The 22,579-nt window shown below is 45.2% G+C and overlaps 2 protein-coding genes across 2 annotated transcripts in view; one reads left to right on the top strand and one right to left on the bottom strand.

Annotated features, from left to right (window-relative positions):
* The window catches only part of LOC147465875 (uncharacterized), a 124,524-nt gene that overhangs the window by 74,345 nt on the left and 27,600 nt on the right, over positions 1-22,579 (top strand). The gene's annotated exons all lie outside the window — the stretch shown is intronic.
* LOC147465876 (uncharacterized) lies at positions 3,325-3,627 on the bottom strand. Its single transcript, XM_086512735.1, has one exon. It carries the CDS (start codon positions 3,625-3,627, stop codon positions 3,325-3,327), a length of 303 nt encoding a protein of 100 aa, XP_086368861.1.

The raw sequence follows: 22,579 nt of genomic DNA, 5'->3' as shown, positions 1-22,579 counted from the left end.
ATTTTGCTCCCACCAAGGTGGTGAGTACACTTCCAATGCATTCCGCGATCTTTGCCACACAAGTGGCATACTTCATGAATTCAGCATACCCAACCACCCTCAACAAAATGGCGTGGCAGAGCGTAAAAATCGCACTTTGCTCAATGCTGCTCGCGCCATGCTCGCTCAAGCGCAATTGTCTCCCGGATACTGGGAAGAGGCAGTCTCTACGGCTTGCTATCTTCAAAACCGTAGCTACAACTCTACACTTCAAGGTGATACACCCTATGCTCATTGGTTCGGCGCTCTATCCACTCTCACTCACTTATGTATCTTCGGCTGTCCTGCATATGCCCTTGACACTCATTCTCCCTCCAACTTGGCACCTCGCATACTCGCCACATCTTCGTCGGCTACGGCGAGCCCATTGGCATAAAAGCTTACAAGCTTTTCAATCCAGGTACCCACACCTTTCTCTGCAGTCGTTCCGTTGTTTTCTTTGAAGAGCTTTTTCTCCACATGGACTCCGGTCCTACTTCAACCCATCCCTCTACATTGGCACCCGCACCACCTCCTTCAGCACCTGGTCCGCTCACAGTTCTACTCTCCCCGGTCTTCTAACTACAAGGTGCTTCCTCCTCCTCGGATTCGCATAATTCCTCTTTATCCGTTGCTCCCCGCTCGCCTACACCACCTTCTTTCGAGCACCCCTGGTTGCCCCTTCACCTGCAATCGCTCCTCTTCATGTTGATGAGCCACCTTCTCCCTCACTTATGGCTGAAGTCGCCCCTGCTACAGTTGCGCATGAGGTCTCCTTTGCTATTTCCCTCTAACCCGGCTGCCATTCCCTCACCCACGTCACCTTATTTGTCTAAATTAAGTCCCACTATCGTATTGGCTAAATCAACTCAATTTAAGCCCCTTTTTCTCAGCACGCTCTCCATCAAATGAAGAATCGACAGCTAGCTCTTGGCCTTTCCAAACAATTGTCTTCTATTAGTCTCTTTGAAGGTTGCAACATTGGTAAGGCTACTCACAAACCCTTTCCTAACTCTTTATCTCGCACTTCACATCCGCTTGCTCTTATTCATTCAGATCTCTGCGGCCCTCTCCTTGTCCAATCCCTCACAGGTGATAAATATTTCCTTACTTTTATAGATGATTATTCTCGCTACACATTTGTTTATTTTCTATCAGAACAATCCTGCACACTCTACCACTTTCAGCACTATAAAGCTCAAGTTGAGAATCACACTGGACAACGCATTCAACGATTTCGCTCCGACCAAGGTGGTGAGTACACTTCCAATGCATTCCACGATCTTTGCCACACAAGTGGCATACTTCATGAATTTAGCATACCCAACCACCCTCAACAAAATGGCGTAGCAGAGCGTAAAAATCGCACTTTGCTCAATGCTGCTCCCCCCATGCTCACTCAAGCGCAATCGTCTCCCGGATACTGGGAAGAGGCAGTCTCTACGGCTTGCTATCTTCAAAACCATAGCTACAACTCTACACTTCAAGGTGATACACCGTATGCTCATTGGTTCGGCGCTCCACCCACTCTCACTCACTCACGTATCTTCGGCTGCCCTGCATATGCCCTTCACACTCATCCGCCCTCCAAGTTGGCACCTCCCAGTACTCGCCACATCTTCGTCGGCTACAGCGACCCCATTGGCATAAAAGCTTACAAGCTTTTCAATCCAGATACCCACACCTTTCTCTACAGTCGTTCCGTTGTTTTCTTTGAAGAGCTTCTTCTCCACATGGACTCCCGTCCTACTTCAACCCATCCCTCTTCATCGGCACCCACACCACCTCCTTCAGCACCCGGTCCGCCCACAGTTCTACTCTCCCCGGTCTTCCCACTACAAGGTGCTTCCTCCTCCTCGGATTCGCATAATTCCTCTTTATCCACTGCTCCCCACTCGCCTACACCACCACCTTTCCAGCACCCCTTGGTTGCCCCTTCACCTGCTATCGCCCCTCTTCATGTTGATGAGCCACCTTCTCCCTCACTTATGGCTGAAATCGCCCCTGCTACAACTGCGCATGAGGGCTACCTTGCTATTCCCTCTATCCCGGCTGCCATTCCCTCACCCACGTCACCTTATTTGTCTAAATTACCTCCCACTATCGTATTGGCTAAATCAACTCAATTAAGCCCCTTTTTTTAGCCACGTCATCACCTCAATTTAGGCTCAATTTCATCAAACGGTCACTCGCCACCTTTTCCCTGCAATCACGCCTCCCTCCCTGCAACCTCAGCATCTCATAAATCACCTCAATCTGCTCCTCCTCTTCACACATACCATCGCCGTACTCGACCCACTCCTGTTGCTGCTCTCCTTGACACCTCACACATCATGGCTCGTAGCCCAGCTCCCTCCTCTCCCTCTCCCTCACAATGTATTCAGCATATGAGCCGGCCCACACACATTCAGGCTGCACTCTCCCCTCCACGTTCAGCTGCTCTTACTCCCACCAACTTCAATCGCCCCACCCTCTCTAAAGTCGAATCTCAAACCTCTGAGTCAGCTACTTCTCCCCAACCAACCTCATCATCAGCTACCACATCCCCAGCGTTCTCTCCTCCTAGTTCGAGTGAAACTTCACCCGTTCATCCTCGCGTTCGCTTACTGAAGGATATCTATCAAGAAACCTGTTTTCACACTACCCTCTTCGGACATTGGTTCCTGGCCACCTCATCATAATATCATCGGATGCAAGTGCCTCCTCAAGCGCAAGCTCCACCCTGATGGTTCTGTTAAGTGCTACAAAGCGCGGCTTGTTGCTCGAGGCTTCACCCAGCGTCCCGGTGTCGACTACAATGATACTTATTCCCCCGTTCTTGGTATGTCATCTTTTCTTCTCCTTGTCGCCATTGCTGCTGCTTTTGATCCCCCACTACATCATTTCGACATTATCGCTGCTTTCCTACATGGTCTGCTAGAAGAAGAAATTTATATGCATCAACCCCCCCACTTCATTGATCCCCATCACCACAATTATGTTTGTTGCTTGCATCGCCCCATATATGGTCTCAAACAAAGCTCTCGTCAATGGTATTTGTGCATGCACAATCATCTCTCCAACAATGGTTGGATTCGCCTATCTGCTGATCGCAATGTCTATGTACCTCACCGTCCTTTAAGCTTTGCAATCTTAGGTCTCTTTGTGGATGATATCCGTGTAGTTGCATCTCATCCTGCCATCATTGACATAGTGCATGATATGCTTGCCTCCAACTTTCCTATTAGTGACAAAGGTCCCATGGATTTCTTTCTTGGCATCACTATCTCTCGTGATCCTAATGGTCGCTTCATATAGCTTTCTCAATCACACTACATCAAGCAAATTCTTGCGCAATTCGGTATGCACTCTGCTAATGGCCAGCCCACACCACTTGCCCTCAATGCCAAGCTGGCTTCGGAACTTCACCCCTACACTAAAGCTGATGCTACTGCTCTTCAAGATTTCAAATACAATAAGCTTCTTGTCCAGCTTCGCTATCTCATTACTTGCACTCGCCTTGACCTTTACTATGCCGGTCACATTCTCTCCCGTGCACTTCAGCTCCCTCGCCGCATCCATCGCCAAGCCGCCCTCCGCTGCCTCCGCTACCTCAAACACACTATGCATTATTCCTTAACATTCCATCGCCAGGATGGTTCTCTTGCTTTTACAGGATATGTGGATGCCGACTGGGCTGCTCAAGATCCTCTTCGACACTCTACCTCAGGATACGTCTTCACACTCGTTGGCGGAGCTATTACATGGACTTCCAAGCGCCAAAACACCATCGCACATTCTTCTACGGAGGCGGAGTACGTTGCGGCCTCACTTGCTCCTCACGAGGTCCTTTGGCTATCTCAACTCATCTATGAGATGCGGCTTCCCATCCCCATGGATTGAAGCCCTATATCCCTTCATTGCGACAACCAATCAGCCATTGCCTTGGCTTGTGCTCCTCAGCTCAGCTCAAAGACGCAGCATATCTCCATTGCTTATCATGCCTTGAAGGAATTGGTGGAGCATGGTTTCGTTTCCCTCATCTACACTCCTACAGCAGATAATTGGGCTGATTGTCTCACGAAGCCTATTGATCAAGCCAAGTTGTATGCATCATGTCAGATGCTTGGTCTACTCTCTTGAACTTAATTTTCAGGGGGATCTCTCATCACACTCATCAGGTTCCTTTTTTTTGTTGTCGTGTTCTCCCACTTAAGGGGGGATTTTAAAATGCTTGTAAGTGGGAGTGCACTCCACCCCAAATTAGGCCCACTATTTTCTCACTAGCCACTCCTAAATCAGTGGCCAGCTACCTCCTAGATTAGCTCTTAGCTACCACCCATAATCAAGTGCCATTCATGTATATAAACAGGTGTATCAGTTCAGTTTATTATCATGCAATCAAGCTTCATTACATTCAGCTGAGTACTCTGTTTTTGTCTCACTGTGCGCATTAGTGATTAGCTTAACATTAAAACATTTGTCTTAGCATTCGTTTCATTTCTCTTACTACTCCTTCTCGGTTCAATTCAGCTCACGCAGCTGCAACTCCTATTCGCTTACTCGCTGCCTCGTCTTATCAGCACCTTAAGACGTTCGCTTCTGCAGGGTGGCGGCTCGCCTCTTGAAACGCTTTAACTGCAGCTTTTTCCCTCCTTCACCAACAAGGCCGGGGCAGCTCCTCCTTAATTGATTATAACCCAAGGCAGTGCCGCTTCAATTCCTCTCTCTTCAGCAGCTCTTCCTCCTTCGTTGCTCCTTCCTCACGCTAGGCTGCAACCTTTGTGCTCCCGTGAGCGTTTTAGCTTCTCAGGGTGGCGGCCAACGCTATCGGTCCTTATAAGCTTTAGCTTTATTTCAATACCTTGACTTCCACGTAAGCTTTAAGGCTTTCCCTTTGCTGCTCGACCACCTCCTCCAATCACCCACGATTCTCCAAATTATCTTCATTTCCAATCATCAATGAGATCATCCATAAGTGTATAATCATCTTGACCATCATCATCAGTGCCAAAAGAAGAAAGATGAGCGACATCTTCCACACTCTCCAATTATAACTGTTCGGCTTAATGTACTCTTGGAAGCATTCCTTTGACTTGCAGGAATCGGAGCTAACGATGACGATTGGCATGGCAATCTAAGCAACTTGAATGTGTGCTCCATAGCGATATGTAGTATCCGCATCAAATGCATACGACCACCAAAGGCAACCTTACTCTCCTCGAGCACCATAGTGGCGTCGCCTCGTCATCTTCCTTGGATTTCATAGCATGCTGTCTTCACGTCACACATCGTTCTACCTTTCTACCCTTCACCACTTGGCACTCATCTAGTTTCAACACAAATATGGCTATTCCATATGTCTCCTTGATAGTAAGGTCGTAGAATTGGATCATGGCTTGTTGTAGTACCTAAACATCAATGTACACATTGTTGAATTGGTTGCAATAGAAACGCTTATTGGAAGATTGTGGCATTGCATCTCAACCCATTTGTAACTGCCAAACATGGTCTCAATTTCCTTGTTCATTCATTTTCTTACCATGAAAACACTGTATGGGATTGGAAGTAGGAACGAGTAAACTTCTAGATTGTACGGAAATAATAAACCAAGAAATGCCATAACACAACACAGAACATTTCTAAAACATATTCCTTTGTTAATTTGACGAAAACATTAGTCTTCTGAGCATGTTCGCAACTGTACGAGGCTATAATCCATTCGTCATTTCTCCCCTATTTTTGAACAAATACACCATCCAACTTTGGGAGGTCCAGCCACAATATACACGATTTTTTATCGTCCTTTCTCAGTTAAAGCCAAAAAGCCTGAGACCACACTTCACAAACTAGGATACTCGTCTCTAAACCACTCCGAAAGTCTTCTATGTGAAGGTCTTGACGCATCATTCCTACAAAGCAACAAACAAGAACATCAAACGCACTTAACAAGAAAGTACTAAAAGCAAAAGCATACATATATCCTGCTATTCTCACATGACAATAGGCAGTATGCATTTATGTACATTTATCCAAACAATCTATGGGCATGCATGTATACATAGTTGTTCCTACATACATATAAATTATATGCACACCAACGCACATAGCAGCCATGTACATACCATTTCAGATTTGCCCGCTGGAGTTGTCCTTCGTTGTCGATGAACATATAATGGTCGCCTGGTAGGGCAATCCTTGCACGAACGGCATCATGTAGCTCCTCCCTACTACCCTCTTCATCTATAATCTTCAGAATTTACTGTTTCCTGTGACAAATATCACTGGACATTCACAAGCAAGAAAATAGGCAGACAAGGACGGAGCGATATCACCGTCTGCTAAGCCTGGAACTAGCTCAGTGACATCGTTCCAAACTTCTTCAAATTGACTTCCATAAGTCGGCATGAGAGAAAGGTCCCCTGCATCACGTCTGAAAATAATGCCCGTCACTGAAATAAAACATAGTACTACTGTAAGAAATCTATATTAATAATCCACACATAAAGTGCACACGTCCAGCACTCTCTTGTGCTCTCCCATTCTCCAATCCACACGTTCTTCTTTGCCTCCACCTTTACCAGCCACCACTGAAGGGCAAGGGCGCACAACCCTTCTGCTCATTGGATTGGATTCAAGCCCCAAATCAACGCTCGTTTCTCAGTTTCACACTTAGTCCGTGGCTGTCGATCACCCATAACTTCCACAGTTATACCACCGAGAGGCTTCTCTATGTACAACCCATGCCTATCTGAACCCCACACTCATCGCCTCGCTTGCACCCTGAATCGTGTCCAACCGGATCGGCTTCAATCTTCTCTACCAGCCCCTCTTGTTCAAGCTGTTTGCGCTGCCCTTGCTTACTCTCGAATCAACCCATACCCATATCGCACCCCCTTCATTAGCCTGGATGGATCAAAGCTGCCCTTTATCCTCTTCATCGTGCTTAATTGCCTGCACTCGCCAGCTATTATCATTGCTTGATTGCAGTTGCAAGCCCCTCATAACCTGCAAGCGCCATCGATTTACACCCTGTGTGCTGTTGCATTTGGCTCGTGCTAGTTACAATTGGCCAGCGCTAATAGCTCAGGCCTCCTCTTACATGCTTCCAGGTTGCCTCCGTCCTTGGTATGCTTCTACTTGCTCTTATTCGGCCTATTGAATCAGCCCTCGTATCCCACCCTTTGATCAGCCTCGATTCACCAACGTTGCCTTTTCTTCTGATCACGAGGTACTTGTCTATTCCATCCACGCATGTCAACTTCAGCCCCTGCTTCATTATCGAAAACAGTCACACCAGCCCCTGCGTTATCTGTTTGTGGAAGTTTCCTCCAGTGCAGGACCTCGGAAGGGCCAGCATCAAGGTTTTGCTCACAACCTTTTTCGAGTTCAAAGCCCTCACAGGGTAATGTTGGCGAGGGGGGGGAGGGAGTAGCAAGGCACGCGCTGCAGTAGGTGCCATCTCGAACAGCTGGAGGCGGCTCGAACAGCGAGGCAGCAGCCGGCAACTCAAATAGCAGGCTGAGCACGACACGCAAGGCGAGGGTGCGAGTAGCAGGTACGGTAAAAAAGCGGGGCCGTGAGAGGAGAAGCGCATGTACACAGTGAATGGCAGACTACATAAGCCTAGTAAAAAAGTAGATGTGTATGCAGCTGCTGAAAGGGTGGCTCAGATTCACTTCTTTGTGCTCTGGCTAGAGGCGTCATATGCAGCTTGGTCAAAATAATAGGCCACACTAGGAGACTCTATTGACGTAATCCTCTTTGTGTATAGTCGCTCCTACTCCTTCATGGGATCAATAAACCACTAAAAGTTGATCATCTCCATCATCGCAATTGTTACTCTAAGTATTAAATTTAAAGACACATTAAACAAATCGAACTACTCAATATATATCTATCTCAAGACTCGTAACAGATCGTGTTTTAGGTTTCCAAATTACTTGATTGGATGAATGTGTCACTTGGATTGCTGTTGATGAGGACGACACAAATGATGCAACATTTTGTCCCTGGCCGTGGATTGCCACATGTGGACTTCTTGGTACATATGTGAGAATAGAAAACCTTTGTACTACTGGATTCGTCTATTGTGAACATCAAGATATAGAGAAATATTATGTAAAATAAAGGTGGGATATAAGAAAGAGAAACAGTTAGAAACAAAACACTTTGTTTCCATTACCTGGCTAACTAGTGCACCCAGTGAAATGCTTGGAATACAAGATCGTCCTTCATTGTGCAGGTATATTGAAATCCCTTGCAGCGAACTCCAGTCTTTAACAAATCCATGGTTGTTTGTTATGAACGAGACCTACACATTTCAAGAAACTTACATTCTACTTATTCACAAGGCTAGCAAGAATTATATTCACAAGAAAAATAAAATTATATACCTTTCGTGTAGACGAGCTGGGCCTCATTGCAATTAAGATTGCTTGCACATAAATGCTAAGATTGTTACTCGTTATGCCCCAAGTTACCTTTCAACAAAGAGTAACGATCTTAGCATCTATGTGCAAGCAATCTTAATTGCAATTAGGCCCAACTCGTCTACACGAAAGGTATATAATTTTATTTTTCTTGTGAATATAATTCTTGCTGGCCTTGTGAATAAGTAGAATGTAAGTTTCTTGAAACGTCTAGGTCTCGTTCATAACAAACAACCATGGATTTGTTAAAGACTGGAGTTCGCTGCAAGGGATTTCAATATACCTGCACAATGAAGGACGATCTTGTATTCCAATTATTTCACTGGATGCCCTAGTTAACCAGGTAATGGAAACAAAGTGTTTTGTTTCTAACTGTTTCTCTTTCTTATATCCCACCTTTATCTTACATAATATTTCTCTATATCTTGATGTTCACAGTAGACGAATCCAGTAGTACAAAGGTTTTCCATTCTCACATATGTACCAAGAAGTCCACATGTGGCAACCCACGGCCAGGGACAAAATGTTGCATCATCTGTGCCGTCCTCATCAATAGCAGTCCAAGTGACACATTCATCCAATCAAGTAATTTGAAAACCTAAAACACGATCTACTACGAGTCTTGAGGTAGATATATATTGAGTAGTGCGATTTGTTTAATGTATCTTTGGGTTTAATACTTATAGTGACAATTGCGATGATGTAGATGATCAACTTTTAGTGGTTTATTGGTCCCATGAAGGAGTAGGAGCGGCTATACAGAAAGAGGATTACGTCATTAGAGTCTCTTAGTGTGGCCTATTATTTTGACCAAGCTGCATATGATGCCTTTAGCCAGAGCACCAAGCAGTGAATCCGAGCCACCCTTTCAGCAGCTGCACACACATCTACTTTTTTACTAGGCTTATGTAGTATGCCATTCACTGTGTACATGCGCTTCTCTGCTCGCGGCGCCACTTTTTTGTCGTACCTGTTGCTCACACCCTCGCCTTGCATGTCGTGCTCGGCCTGCTATTTGAGTTGCCGCTTGCTGCCTTGCTGTTCGAGCCGCCTCCAGCTTCGAGATGGCACCTGCTGCAGTGCGTGCACTGCTGCCCCCTCGCCAACATTAACCCTTACCCCGTCATGGCTTTGAACTCGAAAAAGTTTGCAAGAAAAACCTTGATGCTGGCCCTTCCGAGGTCCTGCGCCGGAGGAAACTTCCACAAACAGATAACGCAGGGGCTGGTGTGATTGTTTTCGATAATGAAGCAGGGGCTGAAGTTGACATGCGTGGATGGAATGGACAAGTACCTCGTGATCAGAAAAAAGGGCAACGTTGGTGAATCGAGGCTGATCAAAGGGTGGGATATGGGGTGATTCAATAGGCCGAATAAGAGCAAGTAGAAGCATACTAGGGGCGGAGGCAGTTTGGAAGCATGTAAGAGGAGGTCTGAGCTGTTAGCGTTGGCCAATTGTAATTAGCACGAGCCAAATGCAACAGCACACAGGGTGTGAATCGATGGCGCTTGCAGGTTATGAGTGGTTTGTAACTGCAATCAAGCAATGATGATAGCTGGCGAGTGCAGACAATTAAGCACGATGAAGAGGATAAAGTTCAGCTTTGATCCATCCAGGCTAATCAAGGGGGTGCGATATGGGTATGGGCTGATTCGAGAGCAAGCAAGAGCAGCGGCAGCAGCTTGAACAGGAGGGGTTGGTAGAGAAGATTGAAGCCGGATCCGGTTGGACACGATTCAGGGTGCAAGCGAGGCGATGATTGTGGGGTTGAGATAGGCGTGGGCTGTACATAGAGAAGCCTCTCGGTGGTATAACTGTGGGAGTTATGGGTGATCGAGAGCCGCAGACTAAGTGTGAAAACTAAGAAACGAGCGTTGATTTGGGGCTTGAATCCAATCCAATGAGCAGAAGGGTTGTGCGCCCTTGCTCTTCAGCGGTGGCTGGTAAAAGTGGAGGCAAAGCAGAACGTGTGGATTGGAGAATGGGAGAGCACAAGAGAGTGCTGGAAGCGTGCACTTTATGTGTGGATTATTAATATAGATTTCTTACAGTAGTACTATGTTTTATTTCAGGGACAGACATTATTTTCAAACGTGATGCAGGCGACCTTTCTCTCATGCCGAATTATGGAAGCCAATTTGAAGGAGTTTGGAACGATGTCACTGAGCTAGTTCCAGGCTTAGCCAACGTCACCATGAAACGCGTTTCGACAGGTCAGGATAGGTGAAACGTTTCGAGCCTTGAAACGTTTCGCTCACCAAGTGAAACACAAGCCGTTTCACTAACAACAAGTTACCATAGTTTTAGTTTCAAAGTCGCTAAACGCACGGTTCGGTCTCACGTTTCACTGTGCTCTCATTTTGGACTGAAACGTTTCATGGTGAAACGCCACGTTTCAGGGTGAAACGTTTCGGCCTTGAAACGTTTTGCGGTTACGCTGGGCTTAGCAGACGGTGATATCGCTCCGTCCTTGTATGCCTATTTTCTTGATTGTGAATGTCCAGTGACATTTGTCACAGGAAACAATAAATTTCTGAAGATTATAGATGAAGAGGGTAGTAGGGAAGAGCTACATGTGCCTCAGTATTCAGAACAGGTGGTGGTGCAGCTGGTTTGGCTAGCACTGCGATCTTCTCCTTGTCAGGTGGCTTATTAACTAGTTCCAACACTCCTACATTCTGCTTGGGAGCCGGTGGAACGGTTCTGGGTGCGAAATCGCCTAGCAGTGCACTTGACCGGCGCAGAAATTGAACCCCACTCCCTGTAGATAATAGCTTGGAGGTTGTGTTGTTGGGCCTAGATTAAGCCGGTTGTGCAAGTGTTAGAATGCTTGTAAGTGGGAGTGCACTCCACCGCAAATTAGGCCCACTATTTTCTCACTAGCCACTCCTAAATGAGTGGCCAACTACCTCCTAGATTAGCTCTTAGCTACCACCCATAATCAACTGCCATTCATGTATATAAACAGGTCTATCAGTTCAGTTTATTATCATGCAATCAAGCTTCATTACATTCAGCTGAGTACTCTGTTTTTGTCTCACTGTGCGCATTAGTGATTAGCTTAACATTTGTCTTAGCATTCGTTTCATTTCTCTTACATGGTATCAGAGCCCCTCTTAGCTTAACAGCCTCTCAAGCTTGCAAGCAATTAGATCCCTTAATTCCTCTTAGCAACATTCGTCTTGCTGTTCGCTCCTCTCTCCCAAGGCACCTGGAACCTTGCAAGATGACAGAGAGCTCTTCCACCCCTTCTCTTAAAGCTAGGTATCACACCATAGACAAGCTTAATGGCAGCAACTATCAAGTCTGGAAGTTGAAGATGGAGCTCTACCTCAAGGAGCTTCAGCTATGGGATGTTGTCTCCACTCCAGCTCCAAGTCCTGTGCCAGCTGAGTGGACGACTAAAGACAACACTGCCCACATGGAGATCATCCTCCATTGTGGAGATCGACAAGTGCAAATGGTACGGTCTCTGCAATCAGCAGAAGCTATATGGTTCTTCTTTCAGAAGTCATATGAGCATATTGACTTAGTTTACCAAGTCTCCCTGATCAAGAGATTGGTGAACACCAACATGCAAGAAGGTCAAAACGCTACCAAGTTTGTGGATACTTGGCAGGCTCTTCTTGATGAAGTCATCATCTCGGGATTGGCCGTCCCAGAGACATTACAAACCATGATTTTGCTGGCAGCCCTTCCATCCTCTTGGCGGGCATTCATCACCATCAACTGTGAATCTGCAGCTACAACCCTTGGTAGCCAAAATCCACCAAGAAGAGGCTCTCCACGCTCAATCTACGGGAGCCCAACCAGTGGCACTTGCCACCACCATAAAGCCAGCTAAGCCTCGCGGCAATACCTCCAACCGCCAAGGCTCCTTCAACAATAGCAAGGAACCTCCTCGCCACCACCATTCAAACTTCAATCGTGGTGGTCGTCAACGACAGTACCATGGTGGAAAGAGCAACCCTCATGCTCACTTTCAATGCAACTTCTGTCACAAACATGGACACCTAGAAAAAGATTGTCATCAGAAAACGAGGAATCAAGCAAGTAGAGGACTTCTCCCAAGCTACGTCCACCAAAGGTTTAATGCAGGCAACTTTAGCCCATATCCTCAAGCCCAAGCTCATTATACTGAGCTATCTCACTATGATGGCACCAGCCAACCACTTCTCATTCCGCCCCATCCGCCCATGTAGCTGTATGCTACTTTCCTTGATGCCAACTCTACCTCTGCTGATATGTGGTTCCTCGATACTGGCGCCACTTATCATATGACATATCACAAGGAATGGCTCAAGAATTTTACCTCTCTCTATCCCATTAGAAGTCAGTTTAGGAGATGATAGCACCCAATCTGCTCAAGCTTATGGTGATGTTGAAATCACTTTGCCTGAAGGTCGAAAAATCATTGTACCTCAAGTCTACTATGTTCCTGGTCTATGCAAAAATTTCATCTCTGTGTCCGACCTTACTGATCAAGGCTTGAAGATGGAATTCTCTCGTCTCGGTTGTCACATCCATGCTCGTGCTCCTAGTGGCTAGATTTTCACTATCACTTGTCCTCGGCAAGGTAAGCTATACCCTCTTGGTAATTCATCTCCATCGGCTTATGCTCTCGCCACTATAGCCAACACCGCTATGCAAGAAGAAACCCTCAAGTGGCACTATAGGCTTGGCCACATTTCTCAGCACGCTCTCCATCAAATGAAGAATCGACAGCTACCTGTTGGCCTTAGCTCTTGGCCTTCCGAAACAATTGTCTTCTATTAGTCTCTGTGAAGGTTGCATCATTGGTAAAGCTACTCACAAACCCTTTCCTAACTCTTTATCTCGCACTTCACATCCGATTGCTCTTATTCATTCAGATCTTTGCAGCCCTTTCCCTATCCAATCCCTCACAGATCATAAATATTTGCTTACTTTTATAGATGATTATTCCCGCTACACATTTGTTTATTTTCTATCAGAAAAAACCTCCACACTCTAACACTTTCAGTACTATAAAGCTCAAGTTGAGAATCACACTGGACGACGCATTCAACGATTTCGCTCCCACCAAGGTGGTGAGTACACTTCCAATGCATTCCGCGATCTTTGCCACACAAGTGGCATACTTCATGAATTCAGCATACCCAACCACCCTCAACAAAATGGCGTAGCAGAGCGTAAAAATCGCACTTTGCTCAATGCTGCTCGCGCCATGCTCGCTCAAGCGCAATTATCTCCCAGATACTGGGAAGAGGCAGTCTCTACGGCTTGCTATCTTCAAAACCGTAGCTACAACTCTACACTTCAAGGTGATACACCCTATGCTCATTGGTTCGGCACTCCATCCACTCTCACTCACTTATGTATCTTCGGCTGTCCTGCATATGCCCTTGACACTCATTCGCCCTCCAAGTTGGCACCTCGCAGTACTCGCCACATCTTCGTCGGCTACGGCGACCCCATTGGCATAAAAGCTTACAAGCTTTTCAATCCAGGTACCCACACCTTTATCTAGAGTTGTTCCGTTGTTTTCTTTGAAGAGCTTTTTCTCCACATGGACTCCGGTCCTACTTCAACCCATCCCTCTACATTGGCACCCGCACCACCTCCTTCAGCACCCGGTCCGCCCACAGTTCTACTCTCCCCGGTCTTCTAACTACAAGGTGCTTCCTCCTCGGATTCGCATAATTCCTCTTTATCCACTGCTCCCCGCTCACCCACACCACCTTCTTTCCAGCACCCCTGGTTGCCCCTTCACCTGCTATCGCTCCTCTTCATGTTGATGAGCCACCTTCTCCCTCACTTATGGCTGAAGTCGCCCCTGCTACAGTTGCGCATGAGGTCTCCTTTGCTATTCCCTCTATCCCGGCTGCCATTCCCTCACCCACGTCACGTTATTTGTCTAAATTACCTCCCACTATCGTATTGGCTAAATCAACTCAATTAATCCCCTTTTTTAAGCCACGTCATCACCTCAATTTAGGCTCAATTTCATCAAGCGGTCACTCGCCACCTTTTCCCTGCAATCATGCCTCCCTCCTTGCAACCTCAGCAGGGCATAAATCACCTCAATCTGCTCCTCCTCTTCACACATACCATCGCCGTACTCGCCCCACTCCTGTTTTGCTGCTCTCCTTGACACCTCACACATCATGGCTCGTAGCTGAGCTCCCTCCTCTCCCTCTCCCTCACAACGTATTCAGCACATGAGCCGGCCCACACACATTCAGGCTGCACTCTTACTCCCACCAACTTCACTCGCCCCACCCTCTCTGAAGTCGAATCTCAAACCTCTGAGACTGCTACTTCTCCCCAACCAACCTCATCATCAGCTACCACATCCTCGGCATTCTCTCCTCCTAGTTCGAGTGAAGCTTCACCCGTTCATCGACGCGCTCGCTTATTGAAGGACATCTATCAAGAAACCTGTTTTCACACCACCCTCTCCGAAGAAGCTGTCTCCCAAGAAATTTCCGCCATCCTCGAAGAGAACGTCGGCCCCTCCATTTCAGCTGCCCTCAACTCCGATGAAGCCCCCGCTTGGATTGAAGCAATCCATGCTGAGCTCGCTGCCCTTCATCACTGTCATACTTGGACATTGGTTCCCCGGCCACCTCATCATAATATAATCGGGTGCAAGTGGATCCTGAAGCGCAAGCTCCACCCTGATGGTTCTGTTGAGCACTACAATGCGCTGCTTGTTGCTCTAGGCTTCACCCAGCGTCCCGCTGTCGACTACAATGGTATGTCATCTTTTCGTCTCCTTGTCGCCATTGCTACTGCTTTTGATCTCCCACTACATCATTTCGATATTATCACTGCTTTCCTACATGGTTTGCTAGAAGAAGAAATTTATATGCATCAGCCCCCCCACTTCATTGATCCCCATCACCCCAGTTATGTCTGTTGCTTGCATCGCCCCATATATGGTCTCAAACAAAGCTCTCGTCAATGGTATTTGCGCATGCACAATCATCTCTCCAACAATGGTTGGATTCGCCTGTTTGCTGATCCTAATGTCTATGTGCTTCACCGTCCTTTTGGCTTTGCAATCTTAGGTCTCTTTGTGGATGATGTCCGTGTGGTTGCATCTCATCCTGCCATCATTGACATAGTGCATGATATGCTTGCCTCCAACTTTCTTATTAGTGACAAAGGTCCCATGGATTTCTTTCTTGGCATCACCGTCTCTCGTGATCCTAATGGTCGCTTCATAAAGCTTTCTCAATCACACTACATCAAGCAAATTCTTGCGCAATTCGGTATGCACTCTGCTAATGGCCAGCCCACACCACTTGCCCTCAATGCCAAGCTGGCTCAAGAACTTCACCCCTACACTAAAGCTGATGCTACTGCTCTTCAAGATTTCAAATACAATAAGCTTCTTGTCCAGCTTCGCTATCTCATTACTTGCACTCGCCTTGACCTTTGCTATGCCGGTCACATTCTCTCCCGTGCACTTCAGCTCCCTCGCCGCATCCATCGCCAAGCCGCCCTCCGTTGCCTCCGCTACCTCAAACACACTATGCATTATTCCTTAACATTCCATCGCCAGGATGGTCCTCTTGCTTTTACAAGATATGTGGATGCCGACTGGGCTGCTCAAGATCCTCTTCGACACTCTACCTCAGGATATGTCTTCACACTCGCTGGCGGAGCTATTACATGGACTTCCAAGCGCCAAAACACCATCGCACATTCTTCTACGGAGGCGGAGTACGTTGCGGCCTCACTTGCTTCTCACGAGGTCCTTTGGCTATCTCAGTTCATCTATGAGATGCGGCTTCCCATCCTTATGGATCGAAGCTCTATTTCCCTTTATTGCGACAACCAATCAACCATTGCTTATCATGCCTTGAAGGAATTGGTGGAGCATGGTTTCATTTCCCTCATCTACACTCCTACAACAGATAATTGGGTTGATTGTCTCACCAAGCCTACTGATCAAGCCAAGTTGTATGCATCATATCAGATGCTTGGTCTACTCTCTTGAACTTAATTTTCAGGGGGATCTCTCATCACACTCATCAAGTTCCTTTGTTTTGTTGTCGTGTTCTCCCACTTAAGGGGGGATGTTAAAATGCTTGTAAGTGGGAGTGCACTCCACCCCAAATTAGGCCCACTATTTTCTCACCAGCCACTCCTAAATCATTGGCCAGCTACCTCCTAGATTAGCTCTTAGCTACCACCCCTAATCAACTGCCATTCATGTATATAAACAGGTCTATCAGTTCAGTTTATTATCATGCAATCAAGCTTCATTACATTCAGCGGAGTACTCTGTTTTTGTCTCACTGTGCGCATTAGTGATTACCTTAACATTTGTCTTAGCATTCGTTTCATTTCTCTTACTACTCCTTCTCGGTTCAATTCAGCTCACGCAGCTGCAACTCCTATTCGCTTACTCGCTGCCTCGTCTTATCAGCACCTTAAGACGTTCGCTTCTGCAGGGTGGCGGCTCGCCTCTTGAAACGCTTTAACTGCAGCTTTTTCCCTCCTTCACCAACAAGGCCGGGGCAGCTCCTCCTTAATTGATTATAACCCAAGGCAGTGCCGCTTCAATTCCTCTCTCTTCAGCAGCTCTTCCTCCTTCGTTGCTCCTTCCTCACGCTAGGCTGCAACCTTTGTGCTCCCGTGAGCGTTTTAGCTTCTCAGGGTGGCGGCCAACGCTATCGGTCCTTATAAGCTTTAGCTTTATTTCAATACCTTGACTTCCACGTAAGCTTTAAGGCTTTCCCTTTGCTGCTCGACCACCTCCTCCAATCACCCACGATTCTCCAAATTATCTTCATTTCCAATCATCAATGAGATCATCCATAAGTGTATAATCATCTTGACCATCATCATCAGTGCCAAAAGAAGAAAGATGAGCGACATCTTCCACACTCTCCAATTATAATTGTTCGGCTTAATGTACTCTTGGAAGCATTCCTTTGACTTGCAGGAATCGGAGCTAACGATGACGATTGGCATGGCAATCTAAGCAACTTGAATGTGTGCTCCATAGTGATATGTAGTATCCGCATCAAATGCATACGACCACCAAAGGCAACCTAACTCTCCTCGAGCACCATAGTGGCGTTGCCTCGTCATCTTCCTTGGATTTCATAGCATGCTGTCTTCACGTCACACATTGTTCTACCTTTTTACCCTTCACCACTTGGCACTCGTCTAGTTTCAACACAAATATGGCTATTACACATGTCTCCTTGATAGTAAGGTCGTAGAATTGGATCATGGCTTGTTGTAGTACCTAAACATCAATGTACACATTGTTGAATTGGTTGCAATAGAAAGGCTTATTGAAAGATTGTGGCATTGCATCTCAACCCATTTGTAACTGCCAAACATGGTCTCGATCTCCTTGTTCATTCATTTTCTTGCCGAAAACATTGTATGGGATTGGAAGTAGGAACGAGAAAAACCCTTTACACGCAATCCAATCGTGATTGAGCAATAGATAGTTGTATAACCCTTATGGCTAATACATGTAGAATCACAATTTTGAAGCATTGCCCTTGGTGAGATAGTGCCCTGAAGGTCCTTCAAAACGTGTTATTGCAAGGATTGTTGTAGCTCCTTGTTTGATGGATCAACTAGCATATTTACAATATCCTTAAAATACGTTGCAGGAGTGCGGCTTGTATTTCACCCTCAGTATCTTGGCTTTGTAACTTTCTTTGCCTTACAGCAAGTGGTTTTCCAAGCATCACATTTGGAGCCGGTATCAATCCCTCCTTTGAAATTTGGTTCTCGTTCTTGGAGTAGGTTTCCCACCCATCAGAATGCACAACTGACGGAAAATTTGGCACTGTAGGTGCTACACCAAGCAGTTTTCCACCACCTGTGTGTGTGTGTGTGTGTGTGTGTGTGTGTGTGTGTGTGTGTGTGTGTGTGTGCTGTGCTATATAAGCTCCCTACCGCCTTTCCTCTTGAATCAAGTCGACCCCCTCTCTTGCGCCAGAGAGAGAGAGAGAGAGAGAGAGAGAGAGAGAGAGAGAGAGAGAGAGAGAGAGAGTCTATGTATCTGGTTGTGAATTTCTTGGGCCATCTTGTTCCGCACCTAAATAGGAGCAGCTCAAAGAGTTCTCTTGATTTTTCAAGCAAGAAGAAACGATTAAGTCACACACACACACACACACAGAGTATTAACGCATAACGCAGCTCTCCCGGGATATTATCAGTTGACTGATCACTTGCTTCACAACAGCCGTAACATTTTGTTACTTGCTTGACGACAGCTATTATGTTAAAGTAGCATTACAGAAAGCTAGCTACATTAGAACTCCATCAAGGGAGCTTTGTTTCTCAAAAGATTCAAAAAATGAAACGAAAGCTTCTTGTTTCTGCTGCTGGTAGCCTCAAAACGTAGAAGAAGTCCTACAGGTAGAAGGAGTCCGCTCTTAAGAGATCCAAATATACTTCAAAAGCTAAGCGTGCTTTTCTGCTTGCACACTTGCTAAGAGAGAAACCTTGCTGCGTGTCTTGTCGAAGAATAAGACAACAAAAATCTCCATAACAGACAGCTTAAGAATTCCTTATTTATAGCATTCTTAATTATAAAACCAGCATATCATGAAATTTTGTTTAGGAATCGTTTTTTATCGCAATCTTGTCCTCTCTTGCCTCCCCCGAGCTAACTTCATTAGGGCAAGAAGCCTTTTCTGAGAAATATGAATTCTTTTTGTCCACTTTGTCCAAAATTCTTATTGGTGCACAATTGAACCTTTTAAATAAGACTCCTTTGGATCAAATTTTCAGCCATGATTTCTCAGCTAAAATAGAATATTGATTGCACACGCATCGGTACTGCGGGTATGCATTCTTTATCAAGATGATTCATTTCTACTTGTCTCTTGTGCCCATTATTTAAGACGGTCCTTCTGTTGTCATTCCAGTAAGACTCTCATTCTAAACTTTTATTCTTATAGAGTTATTGTTGAATGCGTCTCTAGTTAGCTTACTCCTGATCGATCAGAAACCATGATACGTATTTCTTATATATATGATTATATATCTCTATGTATAATTTTTTTTTTTGTGTGTGTATATATATATATATATTTATTTATGCACACACACACACACACATACACAAATGCATGCGCGTGTGTGTGTGTGTATATATCTATTTATATATATATAATCTTAAACTTAAGTAATAAGCTGACACAAATTTAGTAACAAGAATTTAATTTGTGTGGTGTGACAAAATCAGGAGGTGTGCCCCGTATTAGACATCACTTAGTTGATGGAAATTCACATGGTATAAGTGCTTTTTGTAAGGGTGTTGGTGCATACAAGGCGACCGATCGATTAAATACAAAGCTACAGCCTACTAGGAAAGGTTCCTTCAACCAAAAGAGTATGCATCTCAGAGGAAAATCAAGTTACACATACTGCTAGTCTACAAGAGGATGAGAGCAACCACACTAAAATCCCAATACCGTGACTGAAAACGGTTGGCATGCTTCTAAAATTAGGCAAGTAACCTTTATCAATAGTGTTCATACCATCACATTAGAGGATGTGCAGCTAGCACTCAATAAAGCAGTATACTTCAGAGGAGGCTCACTATTGATGGTTACACATGATTTGTGAAATACAGCTTGGAAGAAGATTAGAGAGTATGGTGTCAGCTTCACTGCACTAACTTACCATCATATGGGAAATCAACTTCTAGATAAATGTTTACTGTAAACATAAGAGAATGTGAAAAGGCTGATAATAGACCAAACCGCACAGTTAGGTTGCTCAATAGTTAGTGATGGATGGTCAAACGTACAAAGGCGTCCTTATTTTATGCTGGTATATAGCTATCTATTTCTCAATCATGATAGGATTGCATCCAAAGGGTTTGTCTCCATTCCTACTTCCAACCCCACACAATGTTGTCATGGAAGGAAAATGTATGAACGAGGGACTTGACCATGTATGGTAGTTACAAATGGGTTGAGAATTCTCTATGTATCAGCCACAAGGGGTATTTAGCTATCTATTGCTCAATCATGATATGATTGCATCCAAAGTTTGTCTCGATCCCTACTTCCAACAAGAAATATATGAACAAGGGAATTGACCATGTTTGGTAGTTACACTAGGGACTTCACAATCCCATAATATTTCTAGTTGGAATTAAATATTTCCATCAGGGTATCTCCCTTAGATGATTCTCCCTATCAGGAACAATTTTTGCCTATAGGGAAACGAGCTTCAACATGGGAATATATACTACCAGTAGAAGTATAGTCCCACAAGGTAAAGAGGCTAATATGAAAAATAATCCTAATTGAGAAAAGAAACCAACAAGGGAGAATGTGATCTCTGCATAAGATCAATGTCTATACAGATCACAAGAATCTAAAGTACTTCATGACGTCACGTGTCTTAAATTGTCGCCAAGCAAGGTGAAGTGGTCTTTTTATCAAGGTTTGATTTTGCTATTTCTTATAGGCCTGATGGCCATCAACAAGGTAAGCCAGATGCCTTATCAAGACGATCCTACCTTGCACCTAAAGAAGGTGATGCAGCTTTTGATCAACAAGAGTAAGTAACTTTGGAACTTGAGCAACTTAAACTAAACGCTACCATAAGCAAACCCCCGACGGTTCTTATTTCCTTGTCAAAGTGAAGCACCAAGCTGCCAAGGACCCGCTTGCCCAGAACATTAGAAGACGGCTCCAACAACAAGACGATTTAAACGAGCATTTTGAAGCAATTGATGGATTGATTTACTACAAGGGCCTCCTCTATATTCCGCTAGGCTCTATCCGCTAGGTTCCTCAAAGCAATGCACTCTCTTCTTTGCTACAAGCTCTTCCAAATATAGGACATGTAATCTCCTACAGTACCCAAGCAGTACATTGACCCTATCATCGACATACTAAAGAAATGTGGTAATTGTTTGAAAAGGTGGAGTAACAACAGAGGCTAGATTGGGTGGATAGATATTGGCATCCATCCTTGCATGCAAGGCATAGCGTGCTGAATGTTGAGATGATGAATCCGTATCATTATGTACTCTGCTCCAAAGCAACATGCAGGCAAACCTTTGATAGCCTATTTGTAATGTCTAGTATTGCCACCTACGATGGAGAAGGAGAAGGAGATGGGGAACTAAACCAAATAAGGAGATGCTCCAAGCTATGGAGATTCAGATGAAGATGTAAATTGAGCTAGGATCTATACTAGGCTTTGGCTTGTCTGGAAGGGATGGAATGTGATGGAGAAGAAGAAGAAGGAGATGAAGAGCTACATGTAGCCTTGCCTTGCTCAAATGGAAATGGACAAGGAGTTGGGAAGCTACAACAAGCTATGGGACGGAAAAGAACATAAGGGAGATGGGGAGCTATGCATAGCCTTGCCTTACTTAGATGGAGATAGACACAACCTTGCTTTGCTTAGATGGAGATAAAGGAGCTGGGGAGCTGCAACAAGATATGGCTTACACAGAAGGAAGAGCTTTGGTGAGAGTAGGAGGGAGGGGTGCAGATTTGGTACTCTACGTTTGTAGAGAGAGAGAAAATGGACCCCTTTTCCATGTATGACTAGACTAGGATATTTTAGAGAGAGGATGTAGGGAGTGACTGAGATCTGTAGCATACTGAATAGTGGGGGGAGAAAAGTGACAAAAGTTTGAAAGTGGAGGGAGGGAAATTATTATCGGAGAACGTGGGACTGGCATGACATCCCAAAAGTACCTTCCAAGTTGTTAAAGCCACATTCCTTCCCCAGGTGGCTAGAGATAATGATTAGATTTGTTTTCTAGCGTTTTTTTGGAAAATGAACAAAGGTATCTTAGGCCTATATTTTGACCTTGGTCAAAGCAAGTTAGCATTTTTAGCATTTCACTAAATTGCCAAAAAAAGGACCTAAGAAACCCCCATTGAGAACCGAATAGCAGCCATGCACAAAAAGCAAAAGCTAGACCACAAAATTTATCAGCACCATGTGATGCTATGTCTTTAAAGGAACCTCAAGTGGGTTTCCAGATTCTATGATGTCACCTCTTATGCCCGGAAAAATCACTCAAATTGACTACACGCTTCGGACTTCAAAACATTATGTTCTGAAGAAACTGGTGGAGAAACAAACAAATGAAGAGGCTTTATTGTTTGCTCCATGTGAATCTACTGATGATGAGGATGTGGAAACCA

This window comes from Adiantum capillus-veneris, chromosome 1, assembly GCF_014529385.1.
Source record: "Adiantum capillus-veneris isolate H3 chromosome 1, ASM1452938v2, whole genome shotgun sequence".
In the NCBI taxonomy this organism is placed as follows: Eukaryota; Viridiplantae; Streptophyta; class Polypodiopsida; order Polypodiales; family Pteridaceae; genus Adiantum; species Adiantum capillus-veneris.
Note: the sequence above shows the minus strand (reverse complement) of the source record. Positions and strands in the feature narration are given on the sequence as shown.